Raw genomic sequence first — 19,544 nt, forward strand, 5'->3', positions numbered from 1 at the left:
CTACCATTCTGACTTCATTTGCTGTCAAGTTTTTCTGTCATGGGACATTCTACATTAATGGCAGCTTTTGTGTCCCTGCATTATTCACCAGGAAAAACACACAAAAGTGGAGATGAGTGACATAAAATACTGTTCACTCATGTCATAACGGAAGTATGTTATTGTTACTTAACTATAAATATACCAGCATTTATGGACCAACGTTAATGCACCAATGTTAATGTAGCCTAAAGAGCGTGCAAGGCTACGATCATAAATTCGGAATATCTGTCATTGTGAAAATTTACTAACAGTTTTATTAAATGATTTATTATGTGACCCTCATGTTATGGACTTTATAGGGAAAAGAAATTTGAATAAAAAATAGTCGATAACTTAAAGTGAACATTTGGGCGAATCGTTTCGAGGGTCCAAACTTATCTCCTTTGTTGCCTGAAGCTGATGTGTCATTGAGTTTCCTGTCTCCATAAACAAAATACAATGTCGGAAGAGTCTGTCAAAAGCAGCCTTCCTGATGACTTCCGCAAAAACCACTACTCAACTAGAAGAAGAAAACAAGGTATTAGGTTCATGTCTGTGAGACATTACTTAAAGAAGGCAACTAAACAAACCCTCAACTTTCAAGGATTATTCCTACAAAGCCCCGTCGTGTTTACTGTATACCTCATAGCTCATTTTCATTCAACAAAAAGCAATGTTTGTAAAAGAGCATCATGCTGACGGTTGATTCCCTGGATATGATTGATCATAGGTACAGTGAAAAAAGTTCGACTGTTTACAAAGGTCACGGTTTCTCTTCAAAGTCTGAAAAGCAGGTTTTAAATGACACTTCTTGTATAAACCATGACCCTTTTTAACATAATCCACATGTATTCACAAAATGTGACCTGGGTGTTTAACCCATCTCATAGGTAAACACAGCAAGCACACAAAATGTGTGACACATGGGAGCAGTGGGAAGCTTTCCAAGTTCTATGAAGCAGCTGAAGGTTCAAGGGCACATCTCAGATGAGCTGAGCCATAAACTTGGAGCCCTCAGCCTGAAGAAGGAATTCAACCTGGGGCCTCTTGGTCATAGTCAAACAGCTTTTTTTTAACCACTACGCCACAATTTACCACCTGGCCGCAAACTTTTGATAACTGCTAAGGGAGAACTCTCTAACAATAGACTAACAAGAGGAAGACACCTTTAACCATCAGTTTGTAGCGGTTCAAGAGGCAGATATAGCCACTGAAGCAGCACCAGTCCATGGCCGATTCGGAACTAGGGTGCTAAATACCAGTGCATCTTCAATTTTGTTCAGGCTCAAGTCTCATTTTTCCTGTTTGGGAATTTGGTAGACTGCATTGCAGATTTATAGTCATGCCGATGCACAAAAATCCCCCAGCGCATCTGAAATTTTGGTAACATAGAGTGGACCGAGATTTCCAAAATTCATGAGAGCGCAGGTCCAGTCCTGTCATGTTTGGGATTTTGGCAATGGTTTGTGTGATCCCGGGAGATTTGTTGACTTGAAAGTACTAAACCCATCCTGGCTTAATTGATAATGGAAGGTAAAGTGGCCCCGAAAAATGAAAAACAGTAACCAGTGTTCAAATTAATCCATTGCTCTGGAGTTTGCATACTCTCCCTGAGCCCATGTGGGTTCTCTCTGGGCACTCGAAATTGTCCTTAGGTGTCATTGGGTGCGTGAATGGTTGTTGGTCTCTGTGTGCCCTGCAATAAACAAAAAACAAATAAATGTAATAAAACAACTAAATGGTCGGCATATTGCATGCAATTTGATATATATATATATATATATATATATATATATATATATATATATATATATATATATATATATATATATACCAACGCCAATCAATCATCTTTATGTTATATTCTCAAACCCTTCATAGGTAACGTTATTGTCAACATTAAAAATTGCAATTTATTATGGTGCTTGTTTACTTAAATGTGATTGCATGGCAACTTTTATTATACTGTTGAAGCACTTACTGCTTTACCACACATGCAGGGACCATGCGCTCACACGCAGACAAGTTCCGTCTTGTCACATTAGACCGGTTGACCCCACCCCTCCAGACCCTTTTGAGTCTAAACACTCTTGACATGACAACCATCACATACAGTACAGACGTGGTGGTTTTACTGTTGGGATTGGCAGGTTTATCAAACTACTGTACCTCAATTCTTCATGAAATTGAACAACATGAGGAAGATACTCTTAAGCACATGGATGCAAGTACTTTGTGTGCACTGGATATGTTGCAATATGGCTGGCAATCATCTTACACAAGATGGTAAGAAATAATATCAAAAATATATGCTAAAATATATTGTGTAACTACCTTTCCTGGTTGACCGTAATCATTTTGGGGGCAGATATTTCTCTCCTGAAGGAAGAAGATGATCCAAAATGTTTCACAAGGACAGAAAAGGATTTCACCTGCTTCTTTGAAACCCCACACAACAAGACTTATGATTTGTTCTACAGCATTGGCGAGTATGTTTCCTAAAGAGACTGATTGGGTCCATTACCTGCTGACTTATTATCATCAAAGAATTGACTGCTTCCTATCAAGTGCTATTATAAATTAGAAGGCTTTTCATAAATAGCATTAACCAATAAATGTCATTATTGTTTTTAATTTGATGAAATTTTCATCTTGAAGCTTGTTTTGACAGTAGACTTACTGCATACACACACATAGTAAAAATGTACAGTGTATGTTTTATTTGCCAATTCACTGTTATGATACTAATACAAGAAAATGCAGCAATTATGGATTTCATCATGTTCAAGATCCACGGAGAAAAGATGTGAATTGATGGCCGAGAGAACAAAAGAAGGAACGTGGCTCCACATATGCTCATTTCCTTATTTGGATGTTGTCACATTTGTGGATATACACCTTCAAGTGGTGGAGCTCAACACTAACACCAGAATCTACAGTCGCATCGTCAGTGTAGAAGATCACAGTAAGAAATACATTTCCTTCACCTTGTCCCTTTATGTCTATTCAATTCATTTTATATTGTTAATTTTAATATTGCCCGTGTGCCATTGTCACACAGGCTCCAGCAGGTTACATGACTGGCTTGTTCATAAGTAAAAATCATAATCCAGTTGTCTAGTAGTGTAGAGTGGCTTGATTCCAAATTTCAAATGTCTATATAAATGCTTGTGGACTAAGAATTGTTCTACTTTCCGTAACTCTGTTTGTTTTTTGTTTAGTTCTGTTGGATGCCCCCTTCAATGTGTCTCTACATCAAAATGGCATACCTGGACAGCTGCAGGTTTCATGCCTCACAAATGTGCCTAAATACTGGGAGGATAACTTGAGATATAGGATCCGATACACCTCCAAAGGGCTTGGAGAGAGGACCAAAGAGGTACTAACAAGTATTATAAAATACTAAAAAAAATCTTTATTTAAATGCACAAATAGATGGGTCTCTGAAGCGTGTGTTAAATTACACAACCAAGAAATTAGAGTAGCCATCTTTCCCAAAAAGTGTTAGTGAAAGTTTGTCTTTTGTGATGAAGTGACCTTTAACGAAATTACAGTAGATCTTCAAGTGAGTGCTTGTCTCTCATTCCATCTGCTGCGCATGTCTCAGGGAGATGAGCAGGTGCTTTTTTGCACTTGCCAAAATTTCCTAATCCTAACTTCCCTAATCGTGTGTAATTCCAAACATGTATGTTAAGTGCCCTTTGAGTATTGCATTCAAAAAAGGTCAGAGACGTTTTAGTCAGACACCTGGGAACTGTTATAGATAGGGAAACCAAAGCACAATAGAAAATAGGCCTCAATCTAACTTTTCTGAAACTGCCAGACCTGATAAATACATGTGAAAGGAATTTTAACATGGAAAAATGGCTTTTGAGTGTCTAAATTCTCCACCCTAAATTGTTTGTTTGCCTTTACAGGGAATCGTAATGTGTGATAACTCAGTGATGTCTGTAGTAGCAGGAGAAGAGGTCCAAGTCCAGGTTGCAGTCAAGTGTGCCAATGTTGAGAGTGCAGGACACTGGAGCCACTGGTCAGAACCTGTGAGGGATGTGGCGCCACAAAGTGCAGGTGTGTAAATCAAGAGGGAATACAGAAATGTGATCCTATTAACACATTTACAAAATAACTGGCTGAATATTAGATCAGAAACATAAAATGACATGTGCACTTTAGTTACTGGATTTTGGGGGTGATCGAATCTCTTTCGAACTTCAAGGAATTGAAAATGTGCAAACGATCACTGTGTCAGGCTGGAAAAGAACATGTGCCAGAATCAGAAATTGACAGGCATGTGCACAGTCACCACAGATACTTCATGCACATGCCCTTTTACCCTGGGCGAGAAAGAAAAGGTCATATTTTTCCATTGTACTGACCTGTATAGATAACATTTTATATTTTCCACAGAATTATTTCAAATATCTTGATATGTATGTTTATATTAATTCAGTCAATCAATCATAGACGATGGGACTCCCAAGTTATCGTAAGAAGCCGTTGTTGACATCCCAATATCCAGTGATCGGCGGCATATGCAACTCACCACCATTATAATAAATGAATAAATGCATCTACTTTTGCAGAGATATCACGACAACATCACTGTTTAGTAAACAACAAACGAATGAAAATACGCACCTGGGCAGTGACACGCGTGGGCACAACTCAAGGAAAAACTAACTCACACTTATGCTGGTTACTTATATTGTAATATTATAACCCTGAGTACAAATAGCATGTCCGTTATGTTATGTGCTGATTGGCAATAACAAATGGATAAAATTGAAAGTAGTTTCACTACTCAAGTGACAAAAGTAAAGAGAGGAAAACCGAGCCACACCAGTGTGATAGCCCTTTAAATGTATGAATAATTTTGGCCTTGGGGGTGCATAGATTTTGGGCAGAGCCCTTTTCCTCAAACTTTGCAAATAGCCGGACTTTACCCAAAACAACCTTAGTTGTTGCATCTAAGTCAAGCTTTTATCTGAAATCTGTGAACACTTTTGAGAACGTATCTGAAAATCTTAATTGTGAGCCACCTCAACCTGGATTACAGTAAATCCAAGGAGTTCTTCAACACATAGATGTTTAGATACCAGTAGAGAAACATTAACTCATAGATGTGTAGATAACTGTGGACAAATCCCCAGAGCAGATGAATTGTTCTACAATCATTCAAAAGTAAGCCTCTTCTCTCTACAGATGACATTTCACTTATGTGCTACACGTCTGATCTACAAATAATTACCTGTCAGTGGAACAGCAGCAGATACGGCCAACCAAATGTTTGCACACTTTTCAATAAGCAGCAGCTCAGGTAGCAGTTTAAATCCTATCATTCAGTCAATACGCGTAGAGCCGCCTTAATACAACATTTATTTATTTGGACCAACGTAAACATTAACGTGGCACTCCCTCCTGTGTTTTGCTTATATAAATCTTTTCTAGCGAATCTTTGGGTTGGACTGATTGGACAGAATGTATGCCTGACCGGAATTTGACTGAGCAGTGCAGTTTTCGAGGAGATGAATCCAGAAAAGTCAGAGTCAAAGTCAGCGCCGCTGCTGTTCCACTCAGCAGAACATTTTACACCCAAGAGTTCACACTGAAAAACATTAGTAAGTCAATTACATTTTTTATTTGATTTTATTGACAAGTTGGATGTGTTTTAGCTTAGGATAATGGAACATACAGTAAATTGTTCTCATTGATTTTTTTTTTCCAGCACTTTGACTGAAACGTAAATTCAATGTTTAGCATAAGAGATCTGACAGTAACTAGTTAATATAGTGATGAGAAAATAAAGCTTTAGACTTGTAGTCTGACAAGTGTTGTCACATTTAATCAGTTTAAACATTTAAACAGTTTGAGTTGTTTAAGGAAAAAAAAAAGTATTTTCCACACTATAATGTGCACCTAAAGCCTTCCATTTTCTCAAAAACTGACAGTGCGCCTCATAATCTGGTGCACCTTATGCAGTGCATAAACAGCGACTTCATTCTGAGGGGGGGAACGAAAAAATTAAAATAACTTAATTGCTATGTAAATTCTTCAATTTTTACCTCTGCATTTCAGTTATAAATGTATCTTTTACAACTAAACTTTATATAACGCCGTGTCCAGGTTCAAAGCAATTTAAATGGGTACAATTTTTTGTCAAGTTTTTTGACAAAATTTTGTCCAAGAAAGCGTGATTTTATAAAATGAATTCATAAACTGTTATTAAATTGACAAAATATATTTTAAGGGTGCAATTTGATTAAACATTTTAAGTTCTATATATAATTGAATCATAATTACAGTATATTCTTTTGAACTCTTTCTTGATTCATCTTGGCATTGCTCTAAACAGACTTTTAATGTAATCAAGAGGTATTTTCCACCATTCTTCAGATAGTTCCCACAAATCATCTTTAATCATAATTTCTGATTGTTAATAAATTTTGACTACCTCATCTGATTGTTTTGTTGACATCCTCTTTAGCACAACTCTGTCGAGTGGATGCATAACGCAACAGCAGCGATTACTTTAGCTTCTATTTTGTGTGCCTTATAATAATGTGCCCTAAATATGTTTTAAAATAGGCCATTGATTGAAGGTGCACCTCATAATCCGGTGCGACTTATAGTGCAGAAAATACTATAAATATATCAACTTCTCTTTAAGTGTACACTATATCATGACTCTGTATAAAGTTGAGTGTACCTTTTGATTTTAGTTAAAACAGACCCTCCAGCCCATCTGAGGGGATCACTGGAAAAAGATAAATTGTGCTTGAAGTGGGAAGCTCCTCTCACTTCTCTGTCATCCCACCTGCAATATGAAGTTGGCTGCCAAATCAGAGCGAGCATAGCATGGCTGGTAAGATGAGATGCTTTATATGTTTCATACTCACCTTGTGTTGTTTTTCACAACCATTACCCTGCATTCTACATTTCCAATTGCATTCAGTGTTAAATTACCTAGACAAAAAAAAAAAAAAAAAAAAGGAGGAAAATGTTGGGGAGTAGGGCATTTCTCAAATACATTTCTCAGTTGTCAAAGCAGAGCACCACCGGTGAGCTAAAGTTTTTGGGACGCAGATACAGCTCAGCACCACAAGCAAGTCGAATGCACGCTAGTCAGTATTGGCAAGATTAGCTTGGTCCCCTAACATAAAGCTGCACCAATATATCACCTAGCAAAAACACATGCCCAAAACCACGCAAGATATCTTAACAAAGGATAAATCAACCTTACCACAACCCAACTACTGTGAATAAGTTATATTGCTTTAACCGTTGTACATATAGGGAAAGCAACGTAGCAGTAGCGCGTGCACGTGTTCAGTTTTCACCTGTAAACAGATACAATGCAGAACATCATTGAAATCTCTACACATTTTCATGCATTGTATTTAGAACTGGTAAACTTAAACCGAGTGACAAATTGAATCAAGATTTTTGACTGTATGTTTTACCCTGAGTAATAACCTACTCAATTAACTCACATATTTGGAAAGTCAAGATCAATGTGTTTCCCCAGTTCATTTCCCCCAAGGGCCCAGTAACTGGCACATGTCTGGAGGTTCCCCCAAGTATCCAGTACAGAGTGAAAGTAAGAACTAAACCAAACGGATACGTTTATTCTGGTCAATGGAGTGAATGGTCCGACGTTCTCACCGGGAAAACTCCGGCTGACATAGGTAAGCACCGTCTACAGCATTGCCTGTGGCCTAGTAAGCTTTTAGGCAGCATTGATTGGCTGTGATCAAAGTGATTAGTTTAGCTCACAGGTGTCGAACTCCAGGCCTCGAGGGCCGATATCCTACAAGTTTTCGAACCTTTTCCCTCAAAAACACCTGATTCAAATGATTGGGATCATTTTGAAGCTCCTGCAGAGCTTGCTAATGAGCTAATCATTTGAATCAGGTGTGTTGGGGAAAGAAAACCAGAAAACATGCAGGATGCCGGCCCTCGAGGACTGGAGTTCGACACCTATGGTTTAGCTATTACTTGAGACCATCCATCCGTCCGTCCGTCCGTCCATCCATCCAACCAAAATAAGCACTTGCCTCTTTTTTTTCAGGCATTTTGATGCACTTTTTTTTTAGTTTTAGACTAACCTGTAAGCCATATAAACACTGTAAAAAAGTTATTGGTTGTTGAAAGCTGATTTATATTACTTTCTTTTGTTAATGTTAAAAAGGATGCAGTTTCAGGTATACTTATACAAGTTTTATGGAAAATAAGCATGTTTATAGTCGCAGTGTTGTGTGTGTGTGGGGGGGGGGTTCGCTTTTCTAGGGGAGGCTTTGTAAAATATAATTGAGAAACACTGCTTTAGACAGCGATATGAAACAATGCTGTGACTTTTACAGACTCTTTGCTAATGACTTGCATCCCTGCCACACTGCTAGTAACTGCTGTTATCCTCATAATATTGGGGTTTACTTACTTCCGGTAAGAATTCACATTTTATCTTCCACTATGAATTTCAATATGATATTTAGTACTTAAATTGGGTAATATTACAATAAACTGTACACTACATTAATATGTGAATTTCTGTGATGCTGTTCATAGCAAGATCAAGCAATGGTTTTGGCCACCAGTGCCGAACCTTGACAAGGTCCTTCAAGGCTTTCTGAGTGAGCTCAACTTGCAAAAATGGGTAATATAGAAATCATATGCGCACTTTGAATAGTCTACATTGTGGAATTCCATGCCTTGGGAAATATACGATATATACATTTTTTGTACTCCAATCACAGGACCCGCCAGTTACTGCAAAGCAATACTTTGAAGAAGTGACTTCCTCTATAGTGGAGGTCATGTCTCAGGATGAGGTCTCCGGAATGACTAAAACATGCCAGGAATGTTCGCAGCTTCTGTCATCAGAGCAGGGCCACCACACTGGAAACCAGGAAGAGGGAAACCCTAGAACAGAACTCAAACTCTTTCCAGACTATGTGACTCTGAACAGAGAGTGTGTCATTATTTGTTCAACAGGAAACAAGTATGTCTGCGAGCAGCTTGGGGAGATAAGAGGACCAGCGATGGAGGGAGAGCTTCTTCCAAAAACATGTCACTCTTGCTGTGTCCTTGATTGTTTGGATACCAACTTCATAAACCATTCCTACTTGCCTCTCTCAGGGACAGCCTTTAGTGGAGTACATGACAAGGACACAGGACAAAAAGGGACGGGAAACCTCTATACAAACTTATCCTGCAGCTAATTGGATCACCATAACCAGTGAAGCAAATTTCCAATGTATACCTGCCAAAATACAGTGTAGCTCTGAGCTCGCAGCAATAGTTCCTTGGATAAGCATTCACTCTCTTCACTTTTTACATTGTATATTCTAGTCATATTTTAACTCCTTCTTTGCAAATCTGCCAATGACAGCTTTAGATGTCAAACATCAAGTTTACTGGGCTGCAAGTGAATGGCAGTTGAAGAAATTGTTTTCCCCTAAATTTTGTGCACAGCGTATGATAACTGTTTTATCTTGCACTCCGAAACACAATGTCCATTGGCACTTAGTATGGTGGTGAATGCAATTGGCAGCATCTGCAGCCTTGCGTTCTTGACCGTGATGCTTTGGGATTTTTTTTTTTTTTTTAAAGTTCTACTGATCCCCTTAAGCACCATCAGCTGAAGTTAAATTCATACGCTGTAACTGCTTTTTTACGAACTCATCGTCCAGCCACAGACATTCCGCAGTATAAAAACTAAAATGTATGAATGTACAAATAAGTATCTTATAAGAGGCAGCAGTACCAATGTTTCCAGATTGAGAGCTGGTTATTGTGTAGCACTTAAAGGGACTGTGTAAGATTTAGACGGTTTTCCATCACGGATCATTTAGGCTGATTTAGAGCGTTTTTCATACGCAGGTGCTGCATTTACCTATTGTCCATTGGCAGCCTCCGGAGGCATGCCACCCCCTATGTAATATAATTTAATAACTAGACCTACTATTATAATTAAAACATACTTTTGGTCGTTAAGAACACATTTAAATGGAAGTCTTTTTTTTTTAAATTTATAAGCATTTAATCATTTTGAAAGAAAAACGTCGAAATCTTACACTGTCCTTTTAAGATGGTGTTTGACAAGTGCGCAACAATTTGAGTTGTTAGTCTGAAATATATTTACACATTAGATGTGTTCGAATGGGCTGGAATATAGTGAACCTTTCACGAGCAGATATTTCACTTGCACTGGTGTCCTAAAACGGTTTTGAATGGAAATAAATTAAAAAAAAAATAGCATATGCTTTGACAATAGCACCTAACAGCAGTCATGTTATCAAGTCTGTGCAGCCCTCTTGATGCCATGACCACCTTGGATCATCAGTGACACATTGCCACACTGGTCATGTTGGCAGGATGTATATGGCAGTGGAACATTCTCCAGAGCAGTGGTGTCAAACAATTTTTTATTTTGGGCCGCATTGTAGTGATAGTTTGTGTCAGAGGGCCGGAATGACTGTTTATTCAAATACATTTTAAGTGTGTTGATCACACATTTACCAAGATTTGATATCAGAAGCCAGCAAAAACTGTTCAAAAGAGATTTGGAGAATAAGAAAATGTTTGTTTTTCTTCCCCCAAATTTATAGAAGTTAAAGACAACTTGCAATTTTGGTATTTTGGTCAGAAACCTGAAGTCAAATCAGCATTTCAAGGGCCACAAAAAGTGAGGTGACGAGCCGGATCTGGCCCCCGGGCCTTGACTTTGACACCGATGCTCCAGAGTATCTCCAGAGTAATGGTTGCTGCATGTACTTTGTTTTCAACTATTGAGCGCACAAGGGTTCTTCAACCATCTATCAGCCAACCCTGAAATTCAGGGGCACCACCGTTTTAGATTGAACAGAGCTTCCACTTGAGGATGCCAAGCTTTGGTACAGAGTCTGTTGCTGGCACTTTGAGGAAAAGCAAACGCGTGACTTGCTGCAGGTCACTTTGAAAACCTTAGACATTGCTCCTCCTGTTTCTACTTCCACAAATAAGCAGATTGTGCTCTTCATGCTGCTGATGTATTTTCGTCCTATGGCCACCCCGTTTTTTTCCTTTTATGGCAAGGGGGAGTTTAATTTTGACCATTTAAATTTTATTATATGAGCGTAATATACAGCATACATTTACCTGTATACAGTACAGATATCAGCTAAATCAGTTAAACATCACTGCTGCGTTATGAATATAAAGCCACTAGAGGGCAGAAGATGATTGAAAAATCACGACTGCCTTGAGTTTTTCACGTAGCAATATAGTAGTGCACTGAATATTTGCATAGGTTCGTTTTTAATAAAGGTTTTTATATCTACATGTATTTATATAAGTTTTTTAAATATTTTGTTGTATTCGCCACCAATGCAGTTTATTTACATTGCACGGTTATGGTTTTCTGGATCTAATACATTTGTGACTAAAACAGAGAAATGTGCAGTTTTCTTTTTTTTGTAAAATTAATCCCTGGAACCTATATTTATTCAGTAATCGTCTTTGTTTATCATTATGTATCTCTCCATCACCTGTGCAGTAAATCCTGTCTTAATTTACTGTATTTATTCCGTAACTGCCTAACGATTCTGTGACTTTTCTGCAGTTTTATTTTCTTGCCGCTAGATAGCAGCAGTATGTTTTGGATACGTTTTTAACTGTCGCGACCCACTTATTGCAGGTCTTGTCATCACTAATGAACCAAACCAAAAAAAAAAAACATAGTGTTATGACATATTGATTGCCCAACTTCAGTATCAATAGTGCAAGTATTAAGTCAGGAAAACAACTCCGTTGAATGTTAGGTGTTATTTTATTATGTAATTAGATTGAATCCTATTTTCACTTACTAAAATACCAGTGCCTTTATCTGTCACAAACTTCAAACAAAAACATCCACATACATAAAACAAATAAAAATAAAACAAAGTGAACACATCAAGTGGTTCTCACCATAGTGGAAAAAAGCCATAGAGGCTAAATGTAATACTAAAAAGAAACCATTTAATTCGAATCGGCAGGGCAAAAGTGTTATAGTGAGGAGCTACTGAATGCCTGTTTCAGACAAAATAATTAGCCAGGGTCATAAAAACTGCTCACCCATTGGGCAAACAGTTGCAGAGTAACAATTAGAGAATGACTCTTGCTTGCGATGCTTTCATTTTGTACTTGAGCCGTTGCAGCCACAACTCCTTACACTTGTCACACTTTTAAGAGTGTTCGCCAGACTGTGTGATAGCACAGGTCTATGAGTCAACAGATAATGGCACTGTAGGTGAGGGAGAGGAAGATGGAGCAAGTTTAAGCGTAAATGTTTAGTGGCGTCGCAAGCCTTTCCTCTGAACAGAACAAACCAAATTCTTTCCATGCTTCATCACTGCCTGCCTGCCCATACGCAAGCATCACCTCCTGATGTCATTTCCTCAGCTCTCACTCACAGCCAAGCTGAGAAGCAGCACAGTCTAAACAGTGTTGAAATATAACATACAGTATGTCAAATCAAGGCAAACTATACATACAGGCTTCCAGTGATTTATTAGAGCAATGTTATATAATCCACAGTCATTATGAATTAGATTTGAAAATGAATTAAAGAACAACGATGACAAAAAGTGTTGCATCTTTAACTTCAGTGACGGAACCCGAATCGGAAATATTTCGTTCCTGATTCATTAAAGAAAACTTTGTCAACTTTGGGAGCAAGAAAATGTATCTGCCCCAATATAATTATTTTCCCGACAACAAAAATGCCAAATCTACTTATCCAGTGACAATGACTGTTTCACCGAGTCTTAGAATCTGTTTCTTATGACAGATGCTGTGTTCAATTATCTGACTTTATTGATGAGCACAGAACAGCACGTTAGAGCGCCGTCCACTTTCACTTTCTCGCTGTTGGACACGGGGATCAGCATGTAGTCTTTCAACTTGTCAAACACCTGTGGACAGAAAATACAACTAATTATACTACCGCTGTTATTTTTATCCTTCGACTTCCTCCCACACACCCAACATATGCATTGCAGTATTGGACATACTAAATTGTCCTTAAGCATGAATGGTGTGAGTTGGCTGGCAACCAGTTCAGGGTGTTCCCTGCCTACTGCCCAAAGTCAGCTGAGATAGGCACCAGCAAAACTGCGACCCTTGTGAGGATAAGCGGCTGTAGAAAATGGATGAGTGGATGAATGGATGAATAACTTTATCTGGGAAATGTATAAAAGATTATAATGTACAATCTAAACGAGCAAAATCAATGATTAAGAAAACTGGTGGGTGAATGCAATGATTTCATTGAATATAAATTTTGCTGCTTCACTCTGTAGAAGTATAGAATTACATCGCACCACACTGGGTAGCACTCATGTTATGTGGCCACTTATTGTTCTGAGGATCTATTGTTTTTTTTTTTCTTTTTAACACTTTGGTTGATGATGATGATGCAATAATACCTCTCTGAATTGAAAATTCTTATCCTAATAAAGCACCAACTTTAACGCAACCTTAGGTTGGACTGTGTGAGTCAGACTAAGCATGACATTCGGATTCTGCATCAAACTATTGTTAGCAAGCCGCTTTACTTCTCCCCAAGTGTGCCCAACACATTGAGCCCTCGTCTTTGTATTTCATTACTTCTCAGTGTAGTCTGGAATCGTTTTATTTAACATGGAGCTAATTGATGCAAGCGATTTGTCATGTTTCCATGGCAAAAGTTTGTAAGTTTGTAAGCTTGTATCACGAGCTTAGCAACTCATGGATACAAGCTTTTTAAACTGACAACAGGGAATAATTTTTCAAAGCAATGCTGGAGGAACACTAGTCTTTTGTGTCATATAGGTTACATTAATTTTTAGCTCAGCTGTATGACAAGCATGCAACGGCATTGCAGAAAAGCTGGTATTTTACTGCTTATGTGTATCCACCACTAATATTTTTCCACTTTTTATACTACACATCCATCAAATTCCTGGTAGGTCTGAACTTTGTAAAACTGGATCATGGTAGAAATATTCATTTCTTATGATGCCAGATGGTCTCTCAAGGCGTTACCAAAGCTGAAAGAATGTTAGAGAAAATAGATTTCATGCTCCTGGTGAGTCTTTTCAGTTTATCTTCTGGGAGAAAAACTGACTCTTTGCCGCGGATCTCAATCCAAATACGCTCATTTTTCGGAATTCTTCCTTCTAAAAATAACTAGCAGGGTTGGGGTTTTAACCACCGAGTACATTTTGAGGTCTAAGTTCTGTACATGTCTGCTGCAGACAACTGGATTAAATTTCATGGGATTCTTCTTTTAAGTTTTTTAGATCCCCAGCACCTTCAAACACACACACACGCACACACACACACACACACACACACACACACACACACACACACACACACACACACACCTAATAGGCCAAAACAATAATACAGCAAAAATTAACTATTGTGGAAAACCACAAAGTATGTACGGTCATAGTAGGTCAATTTGTGAATGAATGGATTTTAACAATACTGTATTAGTAATGTCCCAAAAGACTGCATGATCTCAGATGAACTATTTATTGGATACCAGAAAGATCAACACAGGCGTGGAGTGTTTTTCTGTTTGACTGGTTTCAACTAGATAAGTATGCCAGGGCGCAGATAGAAATTCACAGCCAGGAAAAAGGTCACAGAGAAAAAGTCACCCATCTGCTTATGTTCCAAAGAAGCCTAAGCTAACACTGCGGTCTCTAACTCTATTTCTATTGTAGTAAGTTAGAGTGTTTTCAGTTGTATGATTGGTTGTATGTTTGTACACATTGCAAAACTCAAAACGGAATGCAAGAGAATGAACGATGAAGCCTTCGTGTCAGAAGTTGAACAACATATGCACGATAGCATTATAGACCTTGGCAGTGTCATGAAAAGAGACCAACACTTCAAATGAGCAGTCTGTTAATTAGTAGGCATTGGTTCTATTTACATCATCTCATTTTGATGTTAATAATAATTACATATTTGCCATCTGTTGGCAATTGAACATACTGTGTGATGTTGTGGCAGGGACTCATTTGGGTCCATTCAGCAGATAATTCAATTTCAATCATATCAAATGAATAAATATTTAAAAAACGAAAAAAATTAAACAATGCACTTGCAATAACTGATTAAGGGTCCTAAAAAAATAATCAATCATACTGTCATTGTATAATACAGCGCAAGTCTACAGCATTAGTACAAGCCACCAACTATGTATGCGGCGCATTCAAACAAAGTTGGATCTTTTCAACTAAAAAAGTCTTAATAACAACAAATGTTTAAATATTCTGGATTTTCTATGAATCTATAAAAGCAGATATATTTGGATTTTACTTCATTACAACAAACGGTCCATCTGGTCACTTATGTTTACAATACCTAATCAAATAAGGCTTCTGTCTTCCATTCTATATGCTAGAATGTCAATGATTAAAAAAAACAAGAACAAAATCTTTGTTTTACTGTACAAAAAACTGGAGTACGTTAATTTAGATTTTTGGTGCATCCTTAAATATTACCTTCACACTTTCTGGATAATCCTCCACCGTACAGTGCAGAAGCACCTGTCCTTTATTGGGCAGGTTCATGTAGATGCAGTTGGCAGCATGGTCATCAGGCACTGTCAGTTTATCATAACGATGATCACTCATCTGTTGCATGATCTGGAAACACACCAAGGACATTAACACAAATAGATAACAGTCCATCAAGAGTCTGCACAAATTCTCCGGCCTAAGACAGACAGTGAGGAAAAAATAAATAAATCAAGGCCAAAACACTACGTCTGCGAAACCACTCAAAGGTCTGGGTGGAGGAGGGGGGGGGGGGGGGGTCATTAATGGAGAACGCAGGAGCAGACATTCTTCTTCAGCAGATGTCATATTATTTATGTAATCAAGTGGTGAAGGTGGGTTGGGAGGAGCAGAACAGAGATTGGGATGACTCCCATGATGCAAATGGGAATTGGGGGTGGGGGATGGTCATGGGTGAGGATGTTATGACAAGAGGAGAAGCAGGTGTCTCCATGTTTATGAGCAGAACATCAGAACATGTATGGACGGATACCACTGAGACAAAAAGTGTGTGTATGTGTGTGCATGTGCACTAACAGACAGAAAGACAATCAAACATTTATTTCAAAACACAAAAAAATGTGTTAGGATGATTTGTGTTCTGATGGAAGGACACTTATAATTAAAGTATACGAGTTTGATTCATGTCTGGGTTTTGTAGTGTTGGATTTCAATAAATGTGGCATCAGGCAAAAAAGTGCATGTGTAATGGGGTTTGTGTTTTACCATGGGGCAAAGATGTTTTCATGAAACATCCCATGGCCTGTGATTGAAATTATAGCAGCAGCATGGAAAACCTCACTCTGGTCTTCATTATATACACAGCGTAGTACATATTTGGTCTGTACCATATTATTGTACAAATTTGTAAACAAACATGTGTCTGACATCAAAAGAAAACGCAGACGTTAAACGTGCTTGCTGTTCAAAGGGTACGTTTTTTTTCCCCCGTCGAAAATTACTTTGGCTTGTGATAAGTGACTTTTTTTTTCCCCCTCTGGGAACAAGTCATACTTCAAGTGAATAAAAGAAGAAACATGCCATTGTTACAAAGGCTTTGGTCACAGCATAAGGATAAAATTGAAAGAGCAATCAAGTATATCATTTTTTGTTTGTACATCAAAACTAACTTTACAGTTATCACAATATCTTATAATATCTTATAATAACTACTTTTCAGTTAAAGAGTGAGGATGTACAATATTTTTTCTTAATGGACAACTAGTGTCTATAGTTTTAGCAACCTTAAGTATGAAGGAAATAAAAATAAGTTTGTGTAATACACTCCACTGTGTTAGAAACCGAACAGTCTGTGTTTGAGTGTGTTTGTGCGTGCGAACAGACAGATTCCTAGGTCACTAGGGGGTAGGGGTGGCTGCTAAATGAAAACAATCGTCATGTGCGTGACCGTCAAAGCCGCCTCTCACACAAGGGGATTAGAAGAGGTAGATGGGAGGCGAAATGTTGACTCCACCAAAAAACACAGTTGTTACTGCATCTTGCTTTTTGTTTAACATGTGCTTTTTGATACAACAAAAGCTACAATAAGAAGGGTTTGGATGGATAACGACACAGCCACTGTCTATGCTGTGTTCCCAACATGCCGCAAAATGACAACATTTATTCAATCTACACATTTTTTTACGTCAAGTTGTAAAAATGGCATGAAGTCTTCACGCAATTCTTATGGATAAATATTTCTGTTTGTTCCGTTTCTTTGCACTGACTAAACCACTTTTGAGCTGTATAAACCACTTGATTTGTGTTTCCTATTAAAAATGCAGTCATTGCCGGCTTCTACAAGGACAGCTTGGCAGTGGATAGAGCATAATGTTGCTTCAAATTTGGAAGAATGCCATGCAATTCACGGAGAAGTAAATGGGCAGCCTAATGGACCCACCCAAATAAAGCAAATAAGTTATTGGGGGGAGTCAGGGAAGAAGGAAAAAAAAATCCAGATATATTTCTTCAAGCAAATGAATCAAAAAATGCTTAGGGTGTAAGGAAGGAATTTGAGTAACAAAAACAAAAACAAAAAATGCCAGTCCAAGCCATAACACATTTTATTAGTGAGGGCTTAACTTTGGAGATTAATTTAAATTCTATGAAGTGTTAAAAAAAAAATTCAAGTTTTGTTATTGTGGCGGTTGTGTTATTGTGAGAGTCAAATCAACCGTACATAGGTTTGATTAAGGAGTTAGATATCAAATTAGCCACGTTTGGGAACCACTATAATTGACTCAAGGAAACATAACATAACATAACAGGCAGGGGATCCTTGTGCCACATGCCAAATATAGTCCCCACCGTCACATGTGAGTATAGCTCATCAAAAAAGGTTTCAAATGAACGTTTGAGGCCGTATCACTCTTTAGTTGTGATTCACAAGTTCGTTTGAAACCTTCACTGCACCGTGCTATGCTAGTGAGTAATACACAGTATAAACATCCTCCAGGGGAACCCCAAACAGAATTCAGTGGTGACCTCATAACTGAGACTGGGCTGAGTAAGGGGTGCTTGGTGGTATAAGCTAAAGTGAGAGGGTGATGCAACCTCATATGGTATTTAGGGGAATGACTTCATGGGAGAAGATTGTGGTGAAAGGGACTGACAGATGATGAAATCCATCTGGTCAATGTGCATTCTCATCCTTGGGAAAGCACAAGTTTATAAAAATATTTACATGAGTTTAGAACAACAAAGCACATGAAGTCTTATACTTCATTATTATAGATCCAGTGGTTAAAACCATAACTTTCCTGATGATCATTGAGAATTAACAAGATACCCATTTTGAAACCTCATCAAAAGGTTAAAAAAAAAAAAAGTGCCTCATTATCCTTACTCCATCCAACTCTAACAGTCTATTCCAATGTATTTGAACAGTGATTATATAATAATGCGTACCACAAAAGTATTGCATGCTCATTAAAAGACAGACTCCTGCATGTGGGATGATGTAAGGTGTGACCAGAGGTTTGTCATGAAAACATTTGGTCATCACTATTCCTCATTACTGGGGTGATAAACTCTTTGGAATCTTAATGAGTTGATCCAAGACTTTAAAATTAGTCCGTATGTATTTTTAGGCTTATATTAGTTACTAGGCGGCATTATGGATATCTGCACGACAGTACGCAGGTCTACCTGTCTAGAGTTTGCATATTTTCCCCGTGCCAGTGCGGGTATCCTCCGGGTACTTTGATTTCCTTCTACATTCCAAAACGGTGCATTGCATATTGACCCCTAGAAATTGTCCTTTGGTGTGGTTGTGAACGTGTATGTTTATTTTGTCTGTGTGCCTTGCAATTGCTGGCAACCAATTTAGGGTGTTCCATGCCAGCTGGGATAGGCTCTAGCACGCCCATGACGATTGTGAGGATAAGCAGCTAAGAAAAGGGATGGCTGAATATACGGACATCGGATACAGTGCACATTACAACGATCCAGAGATTTATAGTCTAGATCATTGATGTTTAATCATTATCGCAAATAGACTCGCATATTTCTATTATTATATACATAGAGCAATTACAAAAAATACAGTTTTGAAAAACCTTTGAAAATGTATGCATATTACATTTTAAAAATACAACCTTCGGTCAGGTGTTCAAATGCCTTTCACAGCACATTGTTAATTTTATTCCAGTGCACACACACATTTTAAGAATAGTTTGGTTGTGTTTAAATGAAGTACAATGCTGTTGCAGTATTAACTTCCCTGTGTATTCAATTTTAATCAAATGACTTTTTTTTTTTTTTTTTTTTTTTTTTTTTATTAATGGTACAGTGATAATTGAATCCAAACTGCATAATGTGATGTGTCCTGCAGAGGGGGAAAAAAATCCTCGGTTTTTGATTAACACTTGTGTTGAACTTAGATTTATTTTTTATGTGTTTTAGTATTCATCATAATTGTAGTACTTGGCCAAGCGTTGTTTTTTTAAG

At 37.9% G+C, this 19,544-nt stretch overlaps 2 protein-coding genes across 2 annotated transcripts in view; one reads left to right on the plus strand and one right to left on the minus strand.

The window, feature by feature from the left end:
• Positions 1-2,155: 2,155 nt before the first annotated feature.
• Positions 2,156-9,790, plus strand: mpl (MPL proto-oncogene, thrombopoietin receptor). Its single transcript, XM_088426053.1, has 12 exons — positions 2,156-2,307; positions 2,390-2,510; positions 2,811-2,986; positions 3,243-3,400; positions 3,939-4,089; positions 5,224-5,338; positions 5,470-5,639; positions 6,741-6,883; positions 7,547-7,706; positions 8,382-8,463; positions 8,587-8,674; positions 8,775-9,790. The coding sequence occupies exons 1-12, from the start codon at positions 2,202-2,204 to the stop codon at positions 9,237-9,239; spliced, it is 1,935 nt and encodes a 644-aa protein (XP_088282179.1). The 5' UTR covers positions 2,156-2,201; the 3' UTR covers positions 9,240-9,790.
• Positions 9,791-12,532: 2,742 nt separating this feature from the next.
• The window catches only part of ddah1 (dimethylarginine dimethylaminohydrolase 1), a 57,035-nt gene continuing 50,023 nt past the window's right edge, over positions 12,533-19,544 (minus strand). The window contains exons 5-6 of the mRNA XM_088426054.1: positions 15,543-15,686; positions 12,533-12,953 (exon numbers count right to left, since the gene is read on the minus strand). Of these exons, the coding sequence (XP_088282180.1) occupies positions 12,843-12,953; positions 15,543-15,686 (255 nt within the window). The 3' untranslated portion in view covers positions 12,533-12,842. The remainder of the gene's footprint in view (positions 12,954-15,542; positions 15,687-19,544) is intronic.

The sequence above is a fragment of the Hippichthys cyanospilos genome, chromosome 10, assembly GCF_059441005.1.
Source record: "Hippichthys cyanospilos isolate Australia breed blue-spotted pipefish chromosome 10, RoL_Hcya_1.0, whole genome shotgun sequence".
NCBI lineage: Eukaryota > Metazoa > Chordata > Actinopteri > Syngnathiformes > Syngnathidae > Hippichthys > Hippichthys cyanospilos.

Bases quoted from the DNA above. Each gene is read 5' to 3' on its own strand.
- mpl (XM_088426053.1), top strand. From the start codon at position 2,202: ATGAAATTGAACAACATGAGGAAGATACTCTTAAGCACATGGATGCAA. The intron at 2,987-3,242 runs GTAAGAAATACA...TTTTTTGTTTAG, and splicing joins CGTCAGTGTAGAAGATCACA to TTCTGTTGGATGCCCCCTTC. The intron at 5,339-5,469 runs GTAGCAGTTTAA...AATCTTTTCTAG, and splicing joins TTCAATAAGCAGCAGCTCAG to CGAATCTTTGGGTTGGACTG.